Here is an 18,742-nt window from a genome sequence, read left to right as displayed (position 1 = left end):
GACCATCAAAATGAACTAACGACAGAAGAGCTGGTTGCCATGCAGGAAGAACAGATGAAAGTCTTACAAGAAGAGCATTCGTCAGAGGAAGAGGCTAGGGAAGAAATCACCAGTGCTGAGATCAAGGAAATTTGCAGAAAATGGAATGATGTGCAGGAATTTATCGAGAAGCACCATCCTAACAAAGTTGTGGCTAATAGGGTCATTAATTTAATGAATGACACTGTGCTAGCACATTTCAGAAAAATTTTGATTAAGAGAGTAAGACAATCAACTTTAGACCATTTTCTTGTTCCTTATCAAAAGAGACATTGACTCGAAGAAACTCCCGATGCAGTGCTACCCAATATTTTTATGGAGGGGGATTCCTCTTCCAAGCATTAAGCTCCATAGAAACAAAGGTATGTACAGTGCTACTTTATTAAATAAAATTTACATATTTGTTGCTGTAATGATAGATGCTACATTTTCTTATATTTTCATCAAAGAAAACCCATTTTACAAATAAAATTACAAAAATACTGATGGCTAGAACAGATTAATTGTATTTGCATTAATTTCTATGAGAAAAATTGCTTCAGTTAACGAACAATTCGGTTAACGAATGGACTCATGGAACGGATTATGTTTGTTAACCGGGGTTCCACTGTAATTTATTCAGTTATATTTTAATATTATCATTGCAAGTAAAAGTGTTCTTAAGATTTATCATTTACTTTTTAGATAAGCACTAGTCATCAGAAATATTTCATCAGTAGTTAATTATCAAAGCCTTTGAATATCAGTTGATAGATACATCAGTTACATGTGTGACTGATTAACTATTGATAAATAATTTATTTTGTCAAAAATTTAAATTTATACTTAGAGTTTATTGTGGTTTAGATACAAATACTGTAAACATTAGAAATATCCCATCAATAGTTAAAATATGCTGTAGTTATGAGATGTATCCCATGATAGGTGAATGTGAACTCATTCGAACATTACTCAAGAATGCATTCATTACATGATTAATTGTAGGCAGTCATGTTTTTACTTTGTAATAACTTGAATTGTATTTATCTTTATTTTTTTAAAGTATTGTTTTATTATTTTTTAAATGTAATACTGAAGAGGATTCGCTAAGACAGTGTGATTCCAAACGCATTTACGTGGATTGTTCAAACAGTTCCCAAACTTTTTGAATAGTGCACCTCCAGTTGGTTATTTTTAATCCGCTTGGATGCGTTGTGTCCACGGAAACCTCCCGAGTAACCTCCTTCAATCCATTTGTTGATATCTTGTTTTGGTGATTAGTTATGGCTGTTTATGTGAAGGGGTGTTTGTGGGGTTCGGCAAAAAACTGGATCCATGGAAATGAGCTCTTTGAAGGAGCAGCGTTGTTCTGTGAAATTCTGTGTGAAACTTGGGAAATCCTTCACAGAAACTTCCTACAGTTGGTTGAAACATCCCCCGCCCCAAAAAAGCTGAACAAATTTACTCAAATGTTGATGTGGTGTTGACTGTTTTTTTCAATGCAAAGGGGGTTGTGCATCACAAATACCTACCTACAGGCCAGGCAGTCAACAATAAGTACTACCTGGGGGTTATGAAACACCTAAGAGACAGAATCAGGTGAAAATAGCCCAAACTTTGGAGGAGCGGCAAGTGGTTTTTTCACCACGACAATGTGTTGGCTCATTTGTCCCTCAGAACTCGTGAATTTTTGGCCAAAAACAAGACGCTCTGATTTCCCACTCATCCTACTTACTTGACCTGGCCCCATGCAACTTTTTCCTGTTCCCCAAACTAAAAAACATGCTCAAAGGAAAAAGATTTGCCACCATTCCAGAGATAGAAAAAATATGATGGATGAGCATTTCGGAAAAAGTGTTCCAGGACTGTTTCAAAAACACAAAAACACCATTGGAATAAGTGTGTACGTTGGGGAGGAGACTACAGTAGAGCATCGATTATCTGACTCAATTGAGGACTCAGGTTGGTCGGATAACTGAAAAATCAGATAACCAAAAAGAATGAAAAAAATACATTATTAGTATAGTATATTAGTATGTCGCTATTAACCAACTTCACATTGAATTTTCATCAATGTTAAGCCTAACAAATTCTTTAAAAAAATAATAATCGTTGCTATTGTATCGTTAAAAATTATTTTAAAATTATTTTATTGCTCACAAAACAAACAACCACTCATAATTAGAAAATTAAGTCTCGTTTAAATACTGGCCTCCCTTCAATGGTCGAGCCAGTATTGCCAGCTAAAACATGCAAAAATTTAACAAAAATAATATTAAAGTAGCCAAGACATAGCCAAATATTGTAGTGCCACATCACTAGCAGACATTTGAAATTTGCCGACTAGAATGGCTGGTTAACCGATGTGACGGTTAACCAACCATTCTAGGATAATCAATGCTCTACTGTATTTTGAAGAAGACCCTGACAAATAAATTGTAAGTAAAGTATTTTTTTTGTAATAAATAAAGTTTGGGAACTTTTTGAACAACCCTCATATATTGACGATAAAATTAAAAAAAATGTGTTAAATGCTAGCATGGTTACTTGGTTTGCTGCAGTTGTTACAATTGAAATTCGGAATAATTTATAACAAAATCACTTGGTTTATGAATTAAGAGAGAAATGACAGAATATGTATAATCCGAATCCCAATAAAATAATTAATAGATTTTTGTTGTTTTTATTGTTTTGTCAAATTTCCTTTTTTCTTATTATAATTTATTTAACATTTTGTAACTTTTAAAAATATTTTATATTTTAAAATTTAGAATCTGCAAATTGTTTTTATTGTTTTTTCTTTCTTTTTTCAAATATAATACAAAAACATTTAAAAAAATAATAGAACAGTATATTCATTTCATTATAAATGAAAAGAATTTAAAAACTGGATTCAAGATGATGATAAAATAATTCACATGGTATATATCCAATACAGACCTGAATTTTGAAGATTTTATTATAAACAAATGCAACAACAAAAATTATATTAAATATTGATATTCCAAACCAAACAAAAAGAATTAAATTTAAATTCAGCCAAGCAAAATACAATAATTATTAATGACGATTATGTTAATAAATTATTTGTCTATTAATGTATTGATTATTAAGTAAATTGTATATAATATAATTTTTACAATATTGCAAATAAATTCAAAATTATTTATAAACTCTTGAGCGTATGCTATTCTTCAGGTAAGTAATAAAATAACATAAATACAAAGTGTTTGTTATTTTATTATCATATTTGTAAATTATTTGATTAGTTACTATGATAATAGTTGCTATAGTTAAAGTGTTCAAAGTGACTTGCCTAAAGATTAATATTAAATTATTTAATATAAAATATTTTGAATTATATTGAAAAGTCATTGTAATGATGTTTTAAATAGTGCTAATAGTTACTTTTCAACCTTGTTATATGAGTATGTGTATCAAATTATATATATTAATAATAATGTATTATTATTATATAAATAATAATATTTTAATTCGATATATTAAAACTCAAAACTGGAAAAGATGGCTTTTGTGGCTCTTGGAAAACATAGCCTTAAAACTGAAGATTAATGAACAACTGATCTTTCTTCACCAATGTTGTATTAATAGAATAGTACCTATGAGTGCACAAAGAATTCATTTTCCAGCAAATTGCATCTCTCTCAAGAAGCTACCTCATCCAAGTGCTTAAGCCATCTTATGGTAAAAAAATGTCATGTCATGAAACTAAAAGTATATTACAAAAGACTTGATTCAGATCTTAGGCGGTCTATGCTCAAGAGCTCTGAAGTGATGGTACATTTTAACCAAGCTGAAAGCAATCTTGACTCCTTAAATCATTTCGAGTTTCTAATGTTTAATGAATTACTGTATATGAAATACATTAAAATATAATTTGATACCCATACAATAAAGTTAAAAAAAAATAACTATTAGCACTAATTAAAATATTATAATAAAATTTTCAATGTAATTCAAAATATTTTAAACTTCTGGCAATTATCTTATGTATACATTTATTCAAACAAAAACATTGGAAATATAAAAAGTTGTGCCAAGTAAAAACTTATGACAATTTAGATGACAGTCAAATTTTTTCTTAGGAGTTTTTCTTTGGTAAAGATAAACTTGATGCTTCAAAGTGGTATCCACAAAAATTTTACCTGTATTATTTTCTACAAATTGCTTCCAAGTGCCAAGCTTACTATTATCAAAGAAAAAAATTTGTGTGTCATCTAAATTGTCATAAGTTTTTACTTGGTTCAATTTTTTACATCTCAGGTGTTTTTGTTTGGATTTCAATTGTGTTTTGGTTAATGACTGTGTTATAACACAAAGACCCAAGACAATGACATACATTTTGGTTGGCACTTGGCCACTGCTGCTGACTTAACACTTTCAATATGTCATTTAGAAAAATCATCATAAAATATTTTCATTTATGTAAATTTGAACTTTTGTTATTCTGGATAACATTTTGAATGAAAATCAGTCACTTTCATGAAATTTTATCCTTATAAGCATAAAATTAAGCCATAAAAGTGAAATAGACCCAATGAACTTTGATTTAATGACTAACCCTTTCATAGAAAATCTTGAAAGTTTGCACACTACCTAAGAAAATAATTACCTTTCCATACAATATTCAGAATTTCTTTAGGTGTTTGAGGGCAGAGAAATCAACCCCCAAAAATCAGCAACTCTGAGTCTTGTATAATAGTCAGTCAATGACTATTTACTAGCATTATATTTTTCTCTGTATTTTATGAAATATTTGATTATTTTTTTCTAATTTTACCTGCGTAATTCTCAAACAATTTTATTTTAAGTTTGAATGATATGCAGTATTGAAATTTATAAAACTTGCATCAGTATTCTTGATATTTTATTCTATGTCTTGCAAAATATATTCAATTGCAATAAGATTATACAGGTATACCTCGCCTTACGTCGGTAATTGGTTCCAGGAGAACGACGTAAGTCGAATTTACTTGTCTCCGAATCTACTTGTCACTAGGCTAAACCATNTATATTTAAAAAATAATTTTTATAATCAAAATTATATAGATCCATAAATTTCCAAGTCTGAAAAATTGTCTAGAATTCTGAGAACAGAAAAAATAGACAAGACTGTGAAACTCTAATAGTACCTAACATTAGAAATTTAGAATCATAAAAATAATAAGCAATAATAATAATGATAGGTGTAAAAAAAAAAAATCAAATTAAAAAAATTTTTTTTAATTTCCCACTCTGCAATTACAACTTATTTATACCCGACAAGATTTACCCAGCATGCCACTAATACCACACCTGTATTTAAATTCACAGAGTTACTTTTCATAACAATTGCGAAATGTTCGTTTAATCTTCTTTTCACCATATTTTTTCCCTACACATTATTTTTGTTTTTGGAAAAGAAGATTAAAAGAACATTTCGCAATTGTTATGCAAAGTAACTCTGTGAATTTAAATACGGGTGTTGTACCAGCAGCATGCTGGGTAAATCTTGTTGGATATAAATAAGTTGTAATCGCAGAGTGGGAAATTACTTATGGATATTTGTCGTAACTGGAAAATTAGGTTGTATTGTTTACTTTAATTAACCCTACTGAAGAGGCTAGTGTAGCTTGCAAAATGCATTTGGGAGAAAGTTTACAGTAATAAAAAAGTGTTTCTCTTTGCTGGAAACTGGTTTGTTTTTTCAACCATTAATTTTTGATTCTACTTCATTTTTTATTAAATGTTTTAGAGTTAAGAGATCAATAATCCTCCACAAATCAGAAAGGAAAGGAAATTTAAATTTTCGTGTACTTGTTTATAGTACAATTAAGTAAAGATTAGTAATAAGTTCTGACTCCATTGTTTTTTAGAATTTTATTCTTTACATTATATAAATTTTTTAAATTACACAAAATTAAAAATAACACCAATCAAATCAGTAGAATGTTTACAGTAGCCAATCACTTGTATGATATTATAAAGGAAATATCAACTACAAATGAATGACATTTATATCAAGATAACAAATTTCAATTTACAAAGCAATCCACGACAGCAAGAAAAAATAGATAAATCAGCCCTACAAGATGTAGAATATAGAACACCATGCAGTTTTTATAGTAAAAACAAAAAAAGTAGTTAAATATAAGAATCAAGGAACATCTAGCTGTCATCCAAGTACAATGTACAAATTCACCTTAGTTCCAACATGTAAATGAAGTAATCCAGATTTAGGTAATATTAAAGTTCTACATAAAGAAGATAATCAATTGAAATGTAATGTAAAGAGCATGTTGAAATTTGAAAGCACAAAAACAATATAAATTTAAATAAAGAAATACAAATGGAATCATGCTTGTTTGATGTAATACATAGTCAGCTACAAAGTTGATCAGTGAACCAGCAATAGTTTGTCATTTGTCTTGATAGTGTTTTACTGGAAAGTTTTTCATAATTCATTTTAAAAGAACAATAGGACATATAATAATGTGTAAGTGTTTTATAATTAGTTATTGTTGTATGTAAAAGTGTTTTTTAAAATTTTCTGTCAAACTTTTTACATATATAATAATGTAACCATCACCAGCAGTTAAATGTTAATACTGTACAAAATTTGTGGATATGTTAGATATATGCCTGATTGTGAGTAGCCATATACAGTGGAACTCCGGTTAACGAACGTCCTGGTTAACGACCAAATCGGTTAATGAACTTTTATTTTGCAAAAGTTTTGTCTCGGATAACAAACAAAATTCGGATAACCAACTTAACAGCTTTTTGTGTCAAATTTGTAAGGTTGCTTTCATGAAACTTTCTGAACCACTTACGGTATGTGGAATCATCAATGGCTCCCTCATCATACACAGAACATATCTTTTTTTGTGTCTGCAAAGCATTCTTGCCTTTTCAGAAATAAAAAAGCATAATATGTTGAAAATGCTCCTTATTTTCTGCCATTTGTAATGCTTAACAAAATTTTAAAAACACAACTAAGTAACACAACTTTATTCTCAAATACTAGCTGAGATCCCTTTTGTCAAACGGCATCGAAATTTTACACATGTGAAGGAAATAACACTTCAGTGTTGCGTTTTTAGCCAGCAGGTGCTAAAAACAGGACAAACTTTTGCATCAATCCAAATAGTTTCCAGCCTTTCTGGAACCTCACAAATTTTAGTTGCTCTTAGGCGTGCGTGAGGTAAGCATTGCTTTTTCGAGTGTGTTAAACTTTGTTTTTTAGTTTTGTTATTTATACCCCATATATTTAATCAATATGGCACTGAAGAAAGAGAAAAGTGACATTGGAAATAGAAAACGTTTTAGTGTAGCATTAAAGAAAGAAATTATTGCAAAATACGAGAATGGCATTCGTGTTTCTGACATCACTGAAGAATATAATGTGGCAAAATCGACTATTTCTACAATTATTAAAAACAAAAAAGCATTTAAGGCAGCCGAAGTGGCTAAAGGAGTGAATGTGATATCGAAACAAAGATCTAAAGTTTTAGAGGAAGTTGAAAAACTGTTGCTAATATGAATCAATGAAAAGCAACTTGCTGGAGACAGTGTTAAAGAAGCTATAATTTGTGAAAAGGCTAAAAATTTATACAATGACTTGTTGACCCAGACACCCAGTACAAGTGCAGACAGGCAGGACTTTAAAGCGAGCCGAGGATGGTTTGATACGTTTCGTCAACAAACTGGCATTCACAGTGTCATAAGACACGGGGAGGCTTCAAGTTCAGATGAAAAAGCAGCAAAAGTATTTGTAGATGAATTCACAGTTTGTAAAAAGTGAAGGATACGTCTGGAATCAAGTGTTTAATTGCGATGAGAATTCTTTTTTGGAAAAGAATGCCTAGACAAACGTACATAACCCAAGAAGAGAAAGCACTTCCCGGGCACAAGCCCATGAAGGTCAGACTCACTCTTTTATTTTGTGCTAATGCAAGTGGTGACCTCAAAATCAAGCCACTTTTAGTCTACAACACTGAAAATCCCCGTGCCTTTAAAAGCAAAAATGTGATAAAGTCCAAACTGCTTGTACAATGGAAGGCAAATAGTAAGGCATGGGTAACTCAGACTTTATTCATGGATTGGCTCACAGAAGTGTTTACTCCTACTATTAAAAATTATCTTCAGGAAATGGATCTTCCTCTTAGATGTCTTCTCTTAATGGATAATGCTTCAGCACATCCACCAAATTTGGAGGACGACTTGGATAGTGAACATGACTTCATCAAGGTCAAATTCCTTCCACCCAACACAACTCCATTACTGCAACCAATGGATCAGCAAGTTATTTCCAATTTTAAAAAGCTGTATACCAAGGCACTGTTTACCATGTGTTTTCAAGTTACCAATGATACCAACTTAACTCTTAGAGCTTTTTGGAAGGAGCATTTTAACATCCTGCATTGTATCAACCTTATTGACAAAGCCTGGAGTGAGGTGTCTCACCACATTTTGTAATCGGCCTGGAGGAAACTTTGGCCAACTTGTGTCCCAGAGTGAAACTTTCAGAAATTTGAAGAAGAGAGCTCTCCTGATGTAGTGCATGAAATCGTGTCCATTGGCAAGAGTTTGAGAGTAGAGGTAGATGATGCAGACGTGGAGGAGTTGCTGAATGACCATCAAAATGAACTAATGACAGAAGAGCTGGTTGCCATGCAGGAAGAACAGATGAAAGTCTTACAAGGAGAGCATTCGTCAGAGGAAGAGGCTAGGGAAGAAATCACCAGTGCTGAGATCAAGGAAATTTGCAGAAAATGGAATGATGTGCAGGAATTTATCGAGAAGCACCATCCTAACAAAGTTGTGGCTAATAGGGTCATTAATTTAATGAATGACACTGTGCTAGCACATTTCAGAAAAATTTTGATTAAGAGAGTAAGACAATCAACTTTAGACCATTTTCTTGTTCCTTATCAAAAGAGACATTGACTCGAAGAAACTCCCGATGCAGTGCTACCCAATATTTTTATGGAGGGGGATTCCTCTTCCAAGCATTAAGCTCCATAGAAACAAAGGTATGTACAGTGCTACTTTATTAAATAAAATTTACATATTTGTTGCTGTAATGATAGATGCTACATTTTCTTATATTTTCATCAAAGAAAACCCATTTTACAAATAAAATTACAAAAATACTGATGGCTAGAACAGATTAATTGTATTTGCATTAATTTCTATGAGAAAAATTGCTTCAGTTAACGAACAATTCGGTTAACGAATTGATCCATGGAACAAACATAATCCGTTCCATGAGTCCTCATGGAACGGATTATGTTTGTTAACCGGGGTTCCACTGTAATTTATTCAGTTATATTTTAATATTATCATTGCAAGTAAAAGTGTTCTTAAGATTTATCATTTACTTTTTAGATAAGCACTAGTCATCAGAAATATTTCATCAGTAGTTAATTATCAAAGCCTTTGAATATCAGTTGATAGATACATCAGTTACATGTGTGACTGATTAACTATTGATAAATAATTTATTTTGTCAAAAATTTAAATTTATACTTAGAGTTTATTGTGGTTTAGATACAAATACTGTAAACATTAGAAATATCCCATCAATAGTTAAAATATGCTGTAGTTATGAGATGTATCCCATGATAGGTGAATGTGAACTCATTCGAACATTACTCAAGAATGCATTCATTACATGATTAATTGTAGGCAGTCATGTTTTTACTTTGTAATAACTTGAATTGTATTTATCTTTATTTTTTTAAAGTATTGTTTTATTATTTTTTAAATGTAATACTGAAGAGGATTCGCTAAGACAGTGTGATTCCAAACGCATTTACGTGGATTGTTCAAACAGTTCCCAAACTTTTTGAATAGTGCACCTCCAGTTGGTTATTTTTAATCCGCTTGGATGCGTTGTGTCCACGGAAACCTCCCGAGTAACCTCCTTCAATCCATTTGTTGATATCTTGTTTTGGTGATTAGTTATGGCTGTTTATGTGAAGGGGTGTTTGTGGGGTTCGGCAAAAAACTGGATCCATGGAAATGAGCTCTTTGAAGGAGCAGCGTTGTTCTGTGAAATTCTGTGTGAAACTTGGGAAATCCTTCACAGAAACTTCCTACAGTTGGTTGAAACATCCCCCGCCCCAAAAAAGCTGAACAAATTTACTCAAATGTTGATGTGGTGTTGACTGTTTTTTTCAATGCAAAGGGGGTTGTGCATCACAAATACCTACCTACAGGCCAGGCAGTCAACAATAAGTACTACCTGGGGGTTATGAAACACCTAAGAGACAGAATCAGGTGAAAATAGCCCAAACTTTGGAGGAGCGGCAAGTGGTTTTTTCACCACGACAATGTGTTGGCTCATTTGTCCCTCAGAACTCGTGAATTTTTGGCCAAAAACAAGACGCTCTGATTTCCCACTCATCCTACTTACTTGACCTGGCCCCATGCAACTTTTTCCTGTTCCCCAAACTAAAAAACATGCTCAAAGGAAAAAGATTTGCCACCATTCCAGAGATAGAAAAAATATGATGGATGAGCATTTCGGAAAAAGTGTTCCAGGACTGTTTCAAAAACACAAAAACACCATTGGAATAAGTGTGTACGTTGGGGAGGAGACTACAGTAGAGCATCGATTATCTGACTCAATTGAGGACTCAGGTTGGTCGGATAACTGAAAAATCAGATAACCAAAAAGAATGAAAAAAATACATTATTAGTATAGTATATTAGTATGTCGCTATTAACCAACTTCACATTGAATTTTCATCAATGTTAAGCCTAACAAATTCTTTAAAAAAATAATAATCGTTGCTATTGTATCGTTAAAAATTATTTTAAAATTATTTTATTGCTCACAAAACAAACAACCACTCATAATTAGAAAATTAAGTCTCGTTTAAATACTGGCCTCCCTTCAATGGTCGAGCCAGTATTGCCAGCTAAAACATGCAAAAATTTAACAAAAATAATATTAAAGTAGCCAAGACATAGCCAAATATTGTAGTGCCACATCACTAGCAGACATTTGAAATTTGCCGACTAGAATGGCTGGTTAACCGATGTGACGGTTAACCAACCATTCTAGGATAATCAATGCTCTACTGTATTTTGAAGAAGACCCTGACAAATAAATTGTAAGTAAAGTATTTTTTTTGTAATAAATAAAGTTTGGGAACTTTTTGAACAACCCTCATATATTGACGATAAAATTAAAAAAAATGTGTTAAATGCTAGCATGGTTACTTGGTTTGCTGCAGTTGTTACAATTGAAATTCGGAATAATTTATAACAAAATCACTTGGTTTATGAATTAAGAGAGAAATGACAGAATATGTATAATCCGAATCCCAATAAAATAATTAATAGATTTTTGTTGTTTTTATTGTTTTGTCAAATTTCCTTTTTTCTTATTATAATTTATTTAACATTTTGTAACTTTTAAAAATATTTTATATTTTAAAATTTAGAATCTGCAAATTGTTTTTATTGTTTTTTCTTTCTTTTTTCAAATATAATACAAAAACATTTAAAAAAATAATAGAACAGTATATTCATTTCATTATAAATGAAAAGAATTTAAAAACTGGATTCAAGATGATGATAAAATAATTCACATGGTATATATCCAATACAGACCTGAATTTTGAAGATTTTATTATAAACAAATGCAACAACAAAAATTATATTAAATATTGATATTCCAAACCAAACAAAAAGAATTAAATTTAAATTCAGCCAAGCAAAATACAATAATTATTAATGACGATTATGTTAATAAATTATTTGTCTATTAATGTATTGATTATTAAGTAAATTGTATATAATATAATTTTTACAATATTGCAAATAAATTCAAAATTATTTATAAACTCTTGAGCGTATGCTATTCTTCAGGTAAGTAATAAAATAACATAAATACAAAGTGTTTGTTATTTTATTATCATATTTGTAAATTATTTGATTAGTTACTATGATAATAGTTGCTATAGTTAAAGTGTTCAAAGTGACTTGCCTAAAGATTAATATTAAATTATTTAATATAAAATATTTTGAATTATATTGAAAAGTCATTGTAATGATGTTTTAAATAGTGCTAATAGTTACTTTTCAACCTTGTTATATGAGTATGTGTATCAAATTATATATATTAATAATAATGTATTATTATTATATAAATAATAATATTTTAATTCGATATATTAAAACTCAAAACTGGAAAAGATGGCTTTTGTGGCTCTTGGAAAACATAGCCTTAAAACTGAAGATTAATGAACAACTGATCTTTCTTCACCAATGTTGTATTAATAGAATAGTACCTATGAGTGCACAAAGAATTCATTTTCCAGCAAATTGCATCTCTCTCAAGAAGCTACCTCATCCAAGTGCTTAAGCCATCTTATGGTAAAAAAATGTCATGTCATGAAACTAAAAGTATATTACAAAAGACTTGATTCAGATCTTAGGCGGTCTATGCTCAAGAGCTCTGAAGTGATGGTACATTTTAACCAAGCTGAAAGCAATCTTGACTCCTTAAATCATTTCGAGTTTCTAATGTTTAATGAATTACTGTATATGAAATACATTAAAATATAATTTGATACCCATACAATAAAGTTAAAAAAAAATAACTATTAGCACTAATTAAAATATTATAATAAAATTTTCAATGTAATTCAAAATATTTTAAACTTCTGGCAATTATCTTATGTATACATTTATTCAAACAAAAACATTGGAAATATAAAAAGTTGTGCCAAGTAAAAACTTATGACAATTTAGATGACAGTCAAATTTTTTCTTAGGAGTTTTTCTTTGGTAAAGATAAACTTGATGCTTCAAAGTGGTATCCACAAAAATTTTACCTGTATTATTTTCTACAAATTGCTTCCAAGTGCCAAGCTTACTATTATCAAAGAAAAAAATTTGTGTGTCATCTAAATTGTCATAAGTTTTTACTTGGTTCAATTTTTTACATCTCAGGTGTTTTTGTTTGGATTTCAATTGTGTTTTGGTTAATGACTGTGTTATAACACAAAGACCCAAGACAATGACATACATTTTGGTTGGCACTTGGCCACTGCTGCTGACTTAACACTTTCAATATGTCATTTAGAAAAATCATCATAAAATATTTTCATTTATGTAAATTTGAACTTTTGTTATTCTGGATAACATTTTGAATGAAAATCAGTCACTTTCATGAAATTTTATCCTTATAAGCATAAAATTAAGCCATAAAAGTGAAATAGACCCAATGAACTTTGATTTAATGACTAACCCTTTCATAGAAAATCTTGAAAGTTTGCACACTACCTAAGAAAATAATTACCTTTCCATACAATATTCAGAATTTCTTTAGGTGTTTGAGGGCAGAGAAATCAACCCCCAAAAATCAGCAACTCTGAGTCTTGTATAATAGTCAGTCAATGACTATTTACTAGCATTATATTTTTCTCTGTATTTTATGAAATATTTGATTATTTTATATATTTTACTTTTTTAAGCTGTTCACAGACTGTTTTGGTTTTAAAATTTTAATTATAAAAATTAAAATATTTTTGTTTATGATTCTGTAATTATTGTCTTTAATCTTTAATGATCTTTAATGAAAACAACACTGCAAGTACTAGAAACATTTACTAATTAAAATATTTCTTGGATTCTATTTATTCGCATTCATTTTTATGGAACTAGCAATTTTGTGTATTATTAATTATAAAATGCATTTCTTTTTAAATTAAAAAATTGTATTTATATCATCATCATCATCATCATCATCTCATTTAAAATTTGTTTATTAAATGATTTTACTAAATGTTATTTCAATTATTAATGAATGCGTGACATGAAAATCTCTTTTTAGATATACAGACTAAGGTAAAAGACACTTGCAATTATGAAAGCAATCTGAAACATAAAGCCTAATATCTTATTCAGAGCATGATTTTCTGCTGTAAACTATTCTCCAAAGAAACCCATTAGTGTTAAGTCAGGAGAACTTGTGAGATATTCTAAATTTCCTTAACATTACTGTCAAATACCTTTTGTCTCACCTTCCAAAGTGAAGTTTACAGAAAGTTGCAAATTAATATAGTAATGAACAAATAAAAAGATGATCTTCAATAATATAAAACTTTTAAAAACAAATAAATAAATAACTTACAGCCTTCATAGTGTACATAATATTCATATTTTCCTCCTTCTTGTTCATTTGTTCGAACTTGAATAATTTCTGCAGGATCTAAAACATAATTTTAATAAAATTTATTAATACGAATAATTAATATAAAAAATTTGTATTACCAACAATAGATAATAATAGTGTTTTCTTCCATTCTAAATTATAATTTTCTACTTGTATCTAGGAAAATCAGTTTATATGATTTTATTATTTCAACAGTTTATTATATTTAGATATTTAAATGCATTTTAAGTACAATTTAAGAAATCTGAAGATGTGTGAACATTGTAATGAAAAGTGCATTAATTTTTAAATTTAACATTCTGTAGAAATGGTAATTTGTCTTTAATTAAGCTATTTAGCTATATTATGAAAGTGTTTATACAAATAATTTGGCACAATTTTTATATAATTAAATATGTTTGTTTCCATTAATTTTATTTTTTACCTACAATTGAGACAGATGACGTGATTATAAAACAAAGTAAAATAAATTAGAATAAAAGTTATAATTTCATTATTAAATTCTTAATGCATATATAACCTTTTCCAAAGTTATATATTTAGTATTTACACTGAAGAGCAATTGAATTAAGGATAGCTGGCGTTATGCAAATTTTGAGTTGTGTGTAAGCATGAGTGATTTGCAGATGAGGTAAGCAGCAGTTTGACAAGATAAGGAGTGCTGCTAATGGTTTCAGTAAAAGTCAGAAGCAAAATGGGTAAAAGTAAAGATCTAAGCACATTTGATTGTGGACAAATTGTCGGGGCCTGACAAATGGGTCACTCCATTTCGGAAGTAGTGGAAACACTGGGATTTTCACGCACCACTGGGTCGAGGGTGTACTGTGAGTATGTCGATTCCAGTAAAACCATCGCTGCCAGGGTCAATTGCTGCGGACAACAGCATGTGGATGAGTGAGGTCGTCAGTGGCTAGACCATGTTGTAACAGCGGATAGACAGGCCACAATGCAATAGACCATCTGTCGATTTAACGCTGGTGCACAGCAAGGTGTAAGCTGCCACACCATACAAAACCATCTCCTCTCAATGGGGTACAGGAGTCATTGTCCTATGAGAGTCCCCCTACTGACCGCACAAAACAGGGCGCAATGATTAGCATGGGCATGGGAATGTCGCCAATGGATTGTCAAGATGTGGAAAAATGCTGCCTGGACTGATGAGTCGAGATTCACTTTGGTACATGCCGATGGCAGAGTACGTGTATGCCATAAACAACATGAAGTGATGGCTCTTTCCTGCCAGCAGAGAACTCTTCAAGCTGGCGGAGGTGGCATTCTTGTGTGGAGACTGTTCACATAAACTGAAATGGGACTCCTGGTACGTGTGACAGCGTTGCTGACAGGTGAACGTTACCGAGATATCCTTGATGACCAGCTGCTCCTGTTTGTTCATTCTTGACAGCCCACTACAGAGATTGTCTTTCAACAAGACAATGCACCGTGCCATCACTCCCAAATTGTATCGGAATGGTTAGTTGGAAGAACATTCCACAGACCTGCACATGCTTTCCTGGCCATCATGGTCACCTGACCTCAATCCAATCAAGCAGATCTGGGATACAATTGAGAGAGATGTTTGAGGCTCCAACCACCTTCCACCTAATCTTAGTGATTTGTGGGAAATTATTCAGGACTCATGGATACATATGGCTTCCCATTGCTTCCAGTGTCTTGTGGAGTCCATGCCAAGACAAATCGCAGCTATCATCAAGGCGAAAGATGGTGCTACACGCTACTAGACAGTTATCCCTAATTCAATTGCTCTTCAGTGTATACGAAGAATATAGTACTAAAACACTTTACAGAATCTTCTTAAATAAAAACTTCAATAAGTCATTCCTTGTAGAAAGACTAAACTAAGATTTTCAATTCTTCCTCTGGATCTTTCTCAGGTCAATGGTTTTAGAATCACAATGCTTTTTTGAATATCTTCACAATTGTTGCATTTAAAATGTTTCTTTCTCAAATGCATTTACAAGTTTTAGTACTATATACTTACTAACCAGTCCAAAACTTTGTGAGTAAAATATAAGATTGTTTTATTGGATAAAAATCTTTAAATAGTGACAACTCAACTGCTTCAAGCCTTGCTGGCTCTTCTTCAGGGATTAAATAATTCCAACAAACAATTATTTATTGTGACACTGTCACAATACCAGGCTTCAATTTTTTAATCATATTTTTAATTTATTTAATTTAAAATGTTCTCTCCACCTTTAATTAATTAGTATTGTCTTGCCCCTGTACATCATACTTTTCCTGCTAGCAACAAAGTCATGCTGGTAATCTATCTAATCCTTTTAGGAAAACATTTTTGAATTGAAATAACATGATTTACAGTGCAAACTGGAAATTCAGAGTTAATCAGGGTCTCCTGCACCTAAGTTTTCCATATATGACCTCAACTTTCATCTATCTAACTTCATTTTTGAGATTAAGGAAGGACAGATAGACGGACATTATAATGGGAATTTATAAGTCTAATTTTTTCAAAATGCAGCCCATAAAAAACATCCATAAAGTTCCTTTTTAAAAAATAATCTCAACTTTAAGTTTGTCTTTTTTTTTCTTTCTTTTTTCATTTTTGATTCTTTCTGTTCTATAAACACTAAAAGGGTCTTTTAATCATATTTTGACCATGCATACAATGGGTTGGTCAGGTGGTTAGGAATGAGGCCAACATATCCTAAATAGACCACCCCAGAAAAATTCCTAGGGACTTTTGACTGCCCTGTTTCAATTCCAGGATTCTGACATCTTATTTATGTTAATAAAGATAAGCTATCAAGGCTTGAATGTGTTTAAGTAAGTTGTAAATATAGAAATATTTAACTCTAATGAAGCATAATTTTCTTTCAAGATTTCAAAACTTTTTGGTATTTGTGAGTATTCCATTTGTCACATTTTAATCACTAGCATCCATTGTGCTTTGTTTCATAACTTATAAAATTACATAAAGAAATTTGAATAGGTAACCAAATGAAATAATTTAATTTTGCACAAATCAAAGATTTAATTAAGATTAACTTGTTTCATTTATAAAGTCAAAATAACTATTTTTCAAAGAAATCACAAGTTAATATTACTCTAAGAAATTATATAGTAATAATTTTTTAATATTATGCACCAACATGCAAATAAGTCTTCAATTTGAAAATTTGTGTCAATGGGACATTTTGTAGAGAATGCATTATTCATTCAATATTCAGAATTTGCCTATGTCTGATGTTAATGTGGCTCATATTCTTCAGGAATATGGTACTATACATTACATTCTGAAAGCTTTTGTAAAAAAAAGGTATTAAAATTAAGTTGTATTTTGAGTAAAAAATCTAAAATGGAGGTGTAACAAAACAAGAATTGTAGTGTATGATCAAATACACAGTAAAGGGCATAAAATTCTACATGGAAAAGAAAACATCTAAATTAGTATATTGTTGAATTGTACCGAGAATGGCATTTCAAATGCAAAGTAAGTCTCAGGAAGGGTGACCTAACAAAGTATTGACTCAATGCCACTCTGGGGGAACCCGGGATCAAATCCGGATAGGTCAAATAATTCCTAGGAAATTTTCAGGGGTGATCTGACTGGAAACGTCAGCTCCCGTCTCTCACCACCCAGCCACCCCACCATGGGCTTGCTAAAAGAGACCTTCTTAGTTTTCCCCGGGTTGGAAGTTTAAAAAAAAAAAACTATTACTATTGTTCATAAAAAATGTCCAGCCTATCAAATAAGTTCTAGATAGTGTAAGTTGAATTACTTTAAAATTTAATTCAATAAAATAAGTCACGTAACTATAATAAACATATTTAATTGTAATATTTCAGAAAAATTATTTTGATTAATTTGAAATAAATTTTTAAGTCTGTATTATGGATCGCGCCCTATTTCGTCTCCGACGCGACGGACGCTCGCGAACCGAATGCGACACGCGACGCGACATGCGAGATATAATCCGCAAATTCCCCTTTTTTTTTTTTAATTATTGACATTCTTGTTGATACTGAAATATATAAACAGTAAATTATCATATTAACAAATGCTTAAAACAGTTTATTTATTCAGTTTAGGGCGAACAAAGTAATCAATGATTTGTATGTATATTTGAACTTGTATTAAATGACTTACGCCATGCTTCGTCAGATCGACGAACCATATAATGTTCACCAATCTCCAAAACGGGCTCATTACTAACATTATTCATGATGATGTTTTGATTACTGAGACTGCATCTTTCATTTACACCAGAATCGTTATTCGTATCGGTATTATTAGACATAGTCACGTTAGAAACAACATCCTTTGTTTCTTCTTCCGCCATACTTAACAATTACATATTCAAAAAGCGCCCTCTGGCAAATTAATGTCGAGTCTTGCTTTTTTTTTTTTTTTCAATATGGTTACCAGATACGGATAAATTCAAATTTTTAATTTATACCAAACGAAATATAACTACAGTAATACCTTGACTTACGCTACCCCGACTTACGCGAACCCGGAGTTACGCGATTTTCAAATCTCGTCGATTC

At 31.0% G+C, this 18,742-nt stretch overlaps 1 protein-coding gene across 1 annotated transcript in view; it reads right to left on the bottom strand.

The window, feature by feature from the left end:
* Positions 1-18,540, bottom strand: part of LOC111614484 (histone acetyltransferase KAT8-like) — a 41,178-nt gene extending 22,638 nt beyond the window's left edge. Inside the window, exons 1-2 of the mRNA XM_023355859.1 lie at positions 18,342-18,540; positions 14,171-14,248 (exon numbers count right to left, since the gene is read on the bottom strand). Of these exons, the coding sequence (XP_023211627.1) occupies positions 14,171-14,248; positions 18,342-18,534 (271 nt within the window). The 5' untranslated portion in view covers positions 18,535-18,540. The remainder of the gene's footprint in view (positions 1-14,170; positions 14,249-18,341) is intronic.
* Between the last annotated feature and the right edge of the window lie 202 nt (positions 18,541-18,742).

Source organism: Centruroides sculpturatus, unplaced genomic scaffold (genome assembly GCF_000671375.1).
Source record: "Centruroides sculpturatus isolate CEXI.00-Female unplaced genomic scaffold, Cexi_2.0 scaffold2021, whole genome shotgun sequence".
Lineage (NCBI taxonomy): Eukaryota > Metazoa > Arthropoda > Arachnida > Scorpiones > Buthidae > Centruroides > Centruroides sculpturatus.
This window is presented reverse-complemented; position numbering and strand designations above follow the sequence as displayed.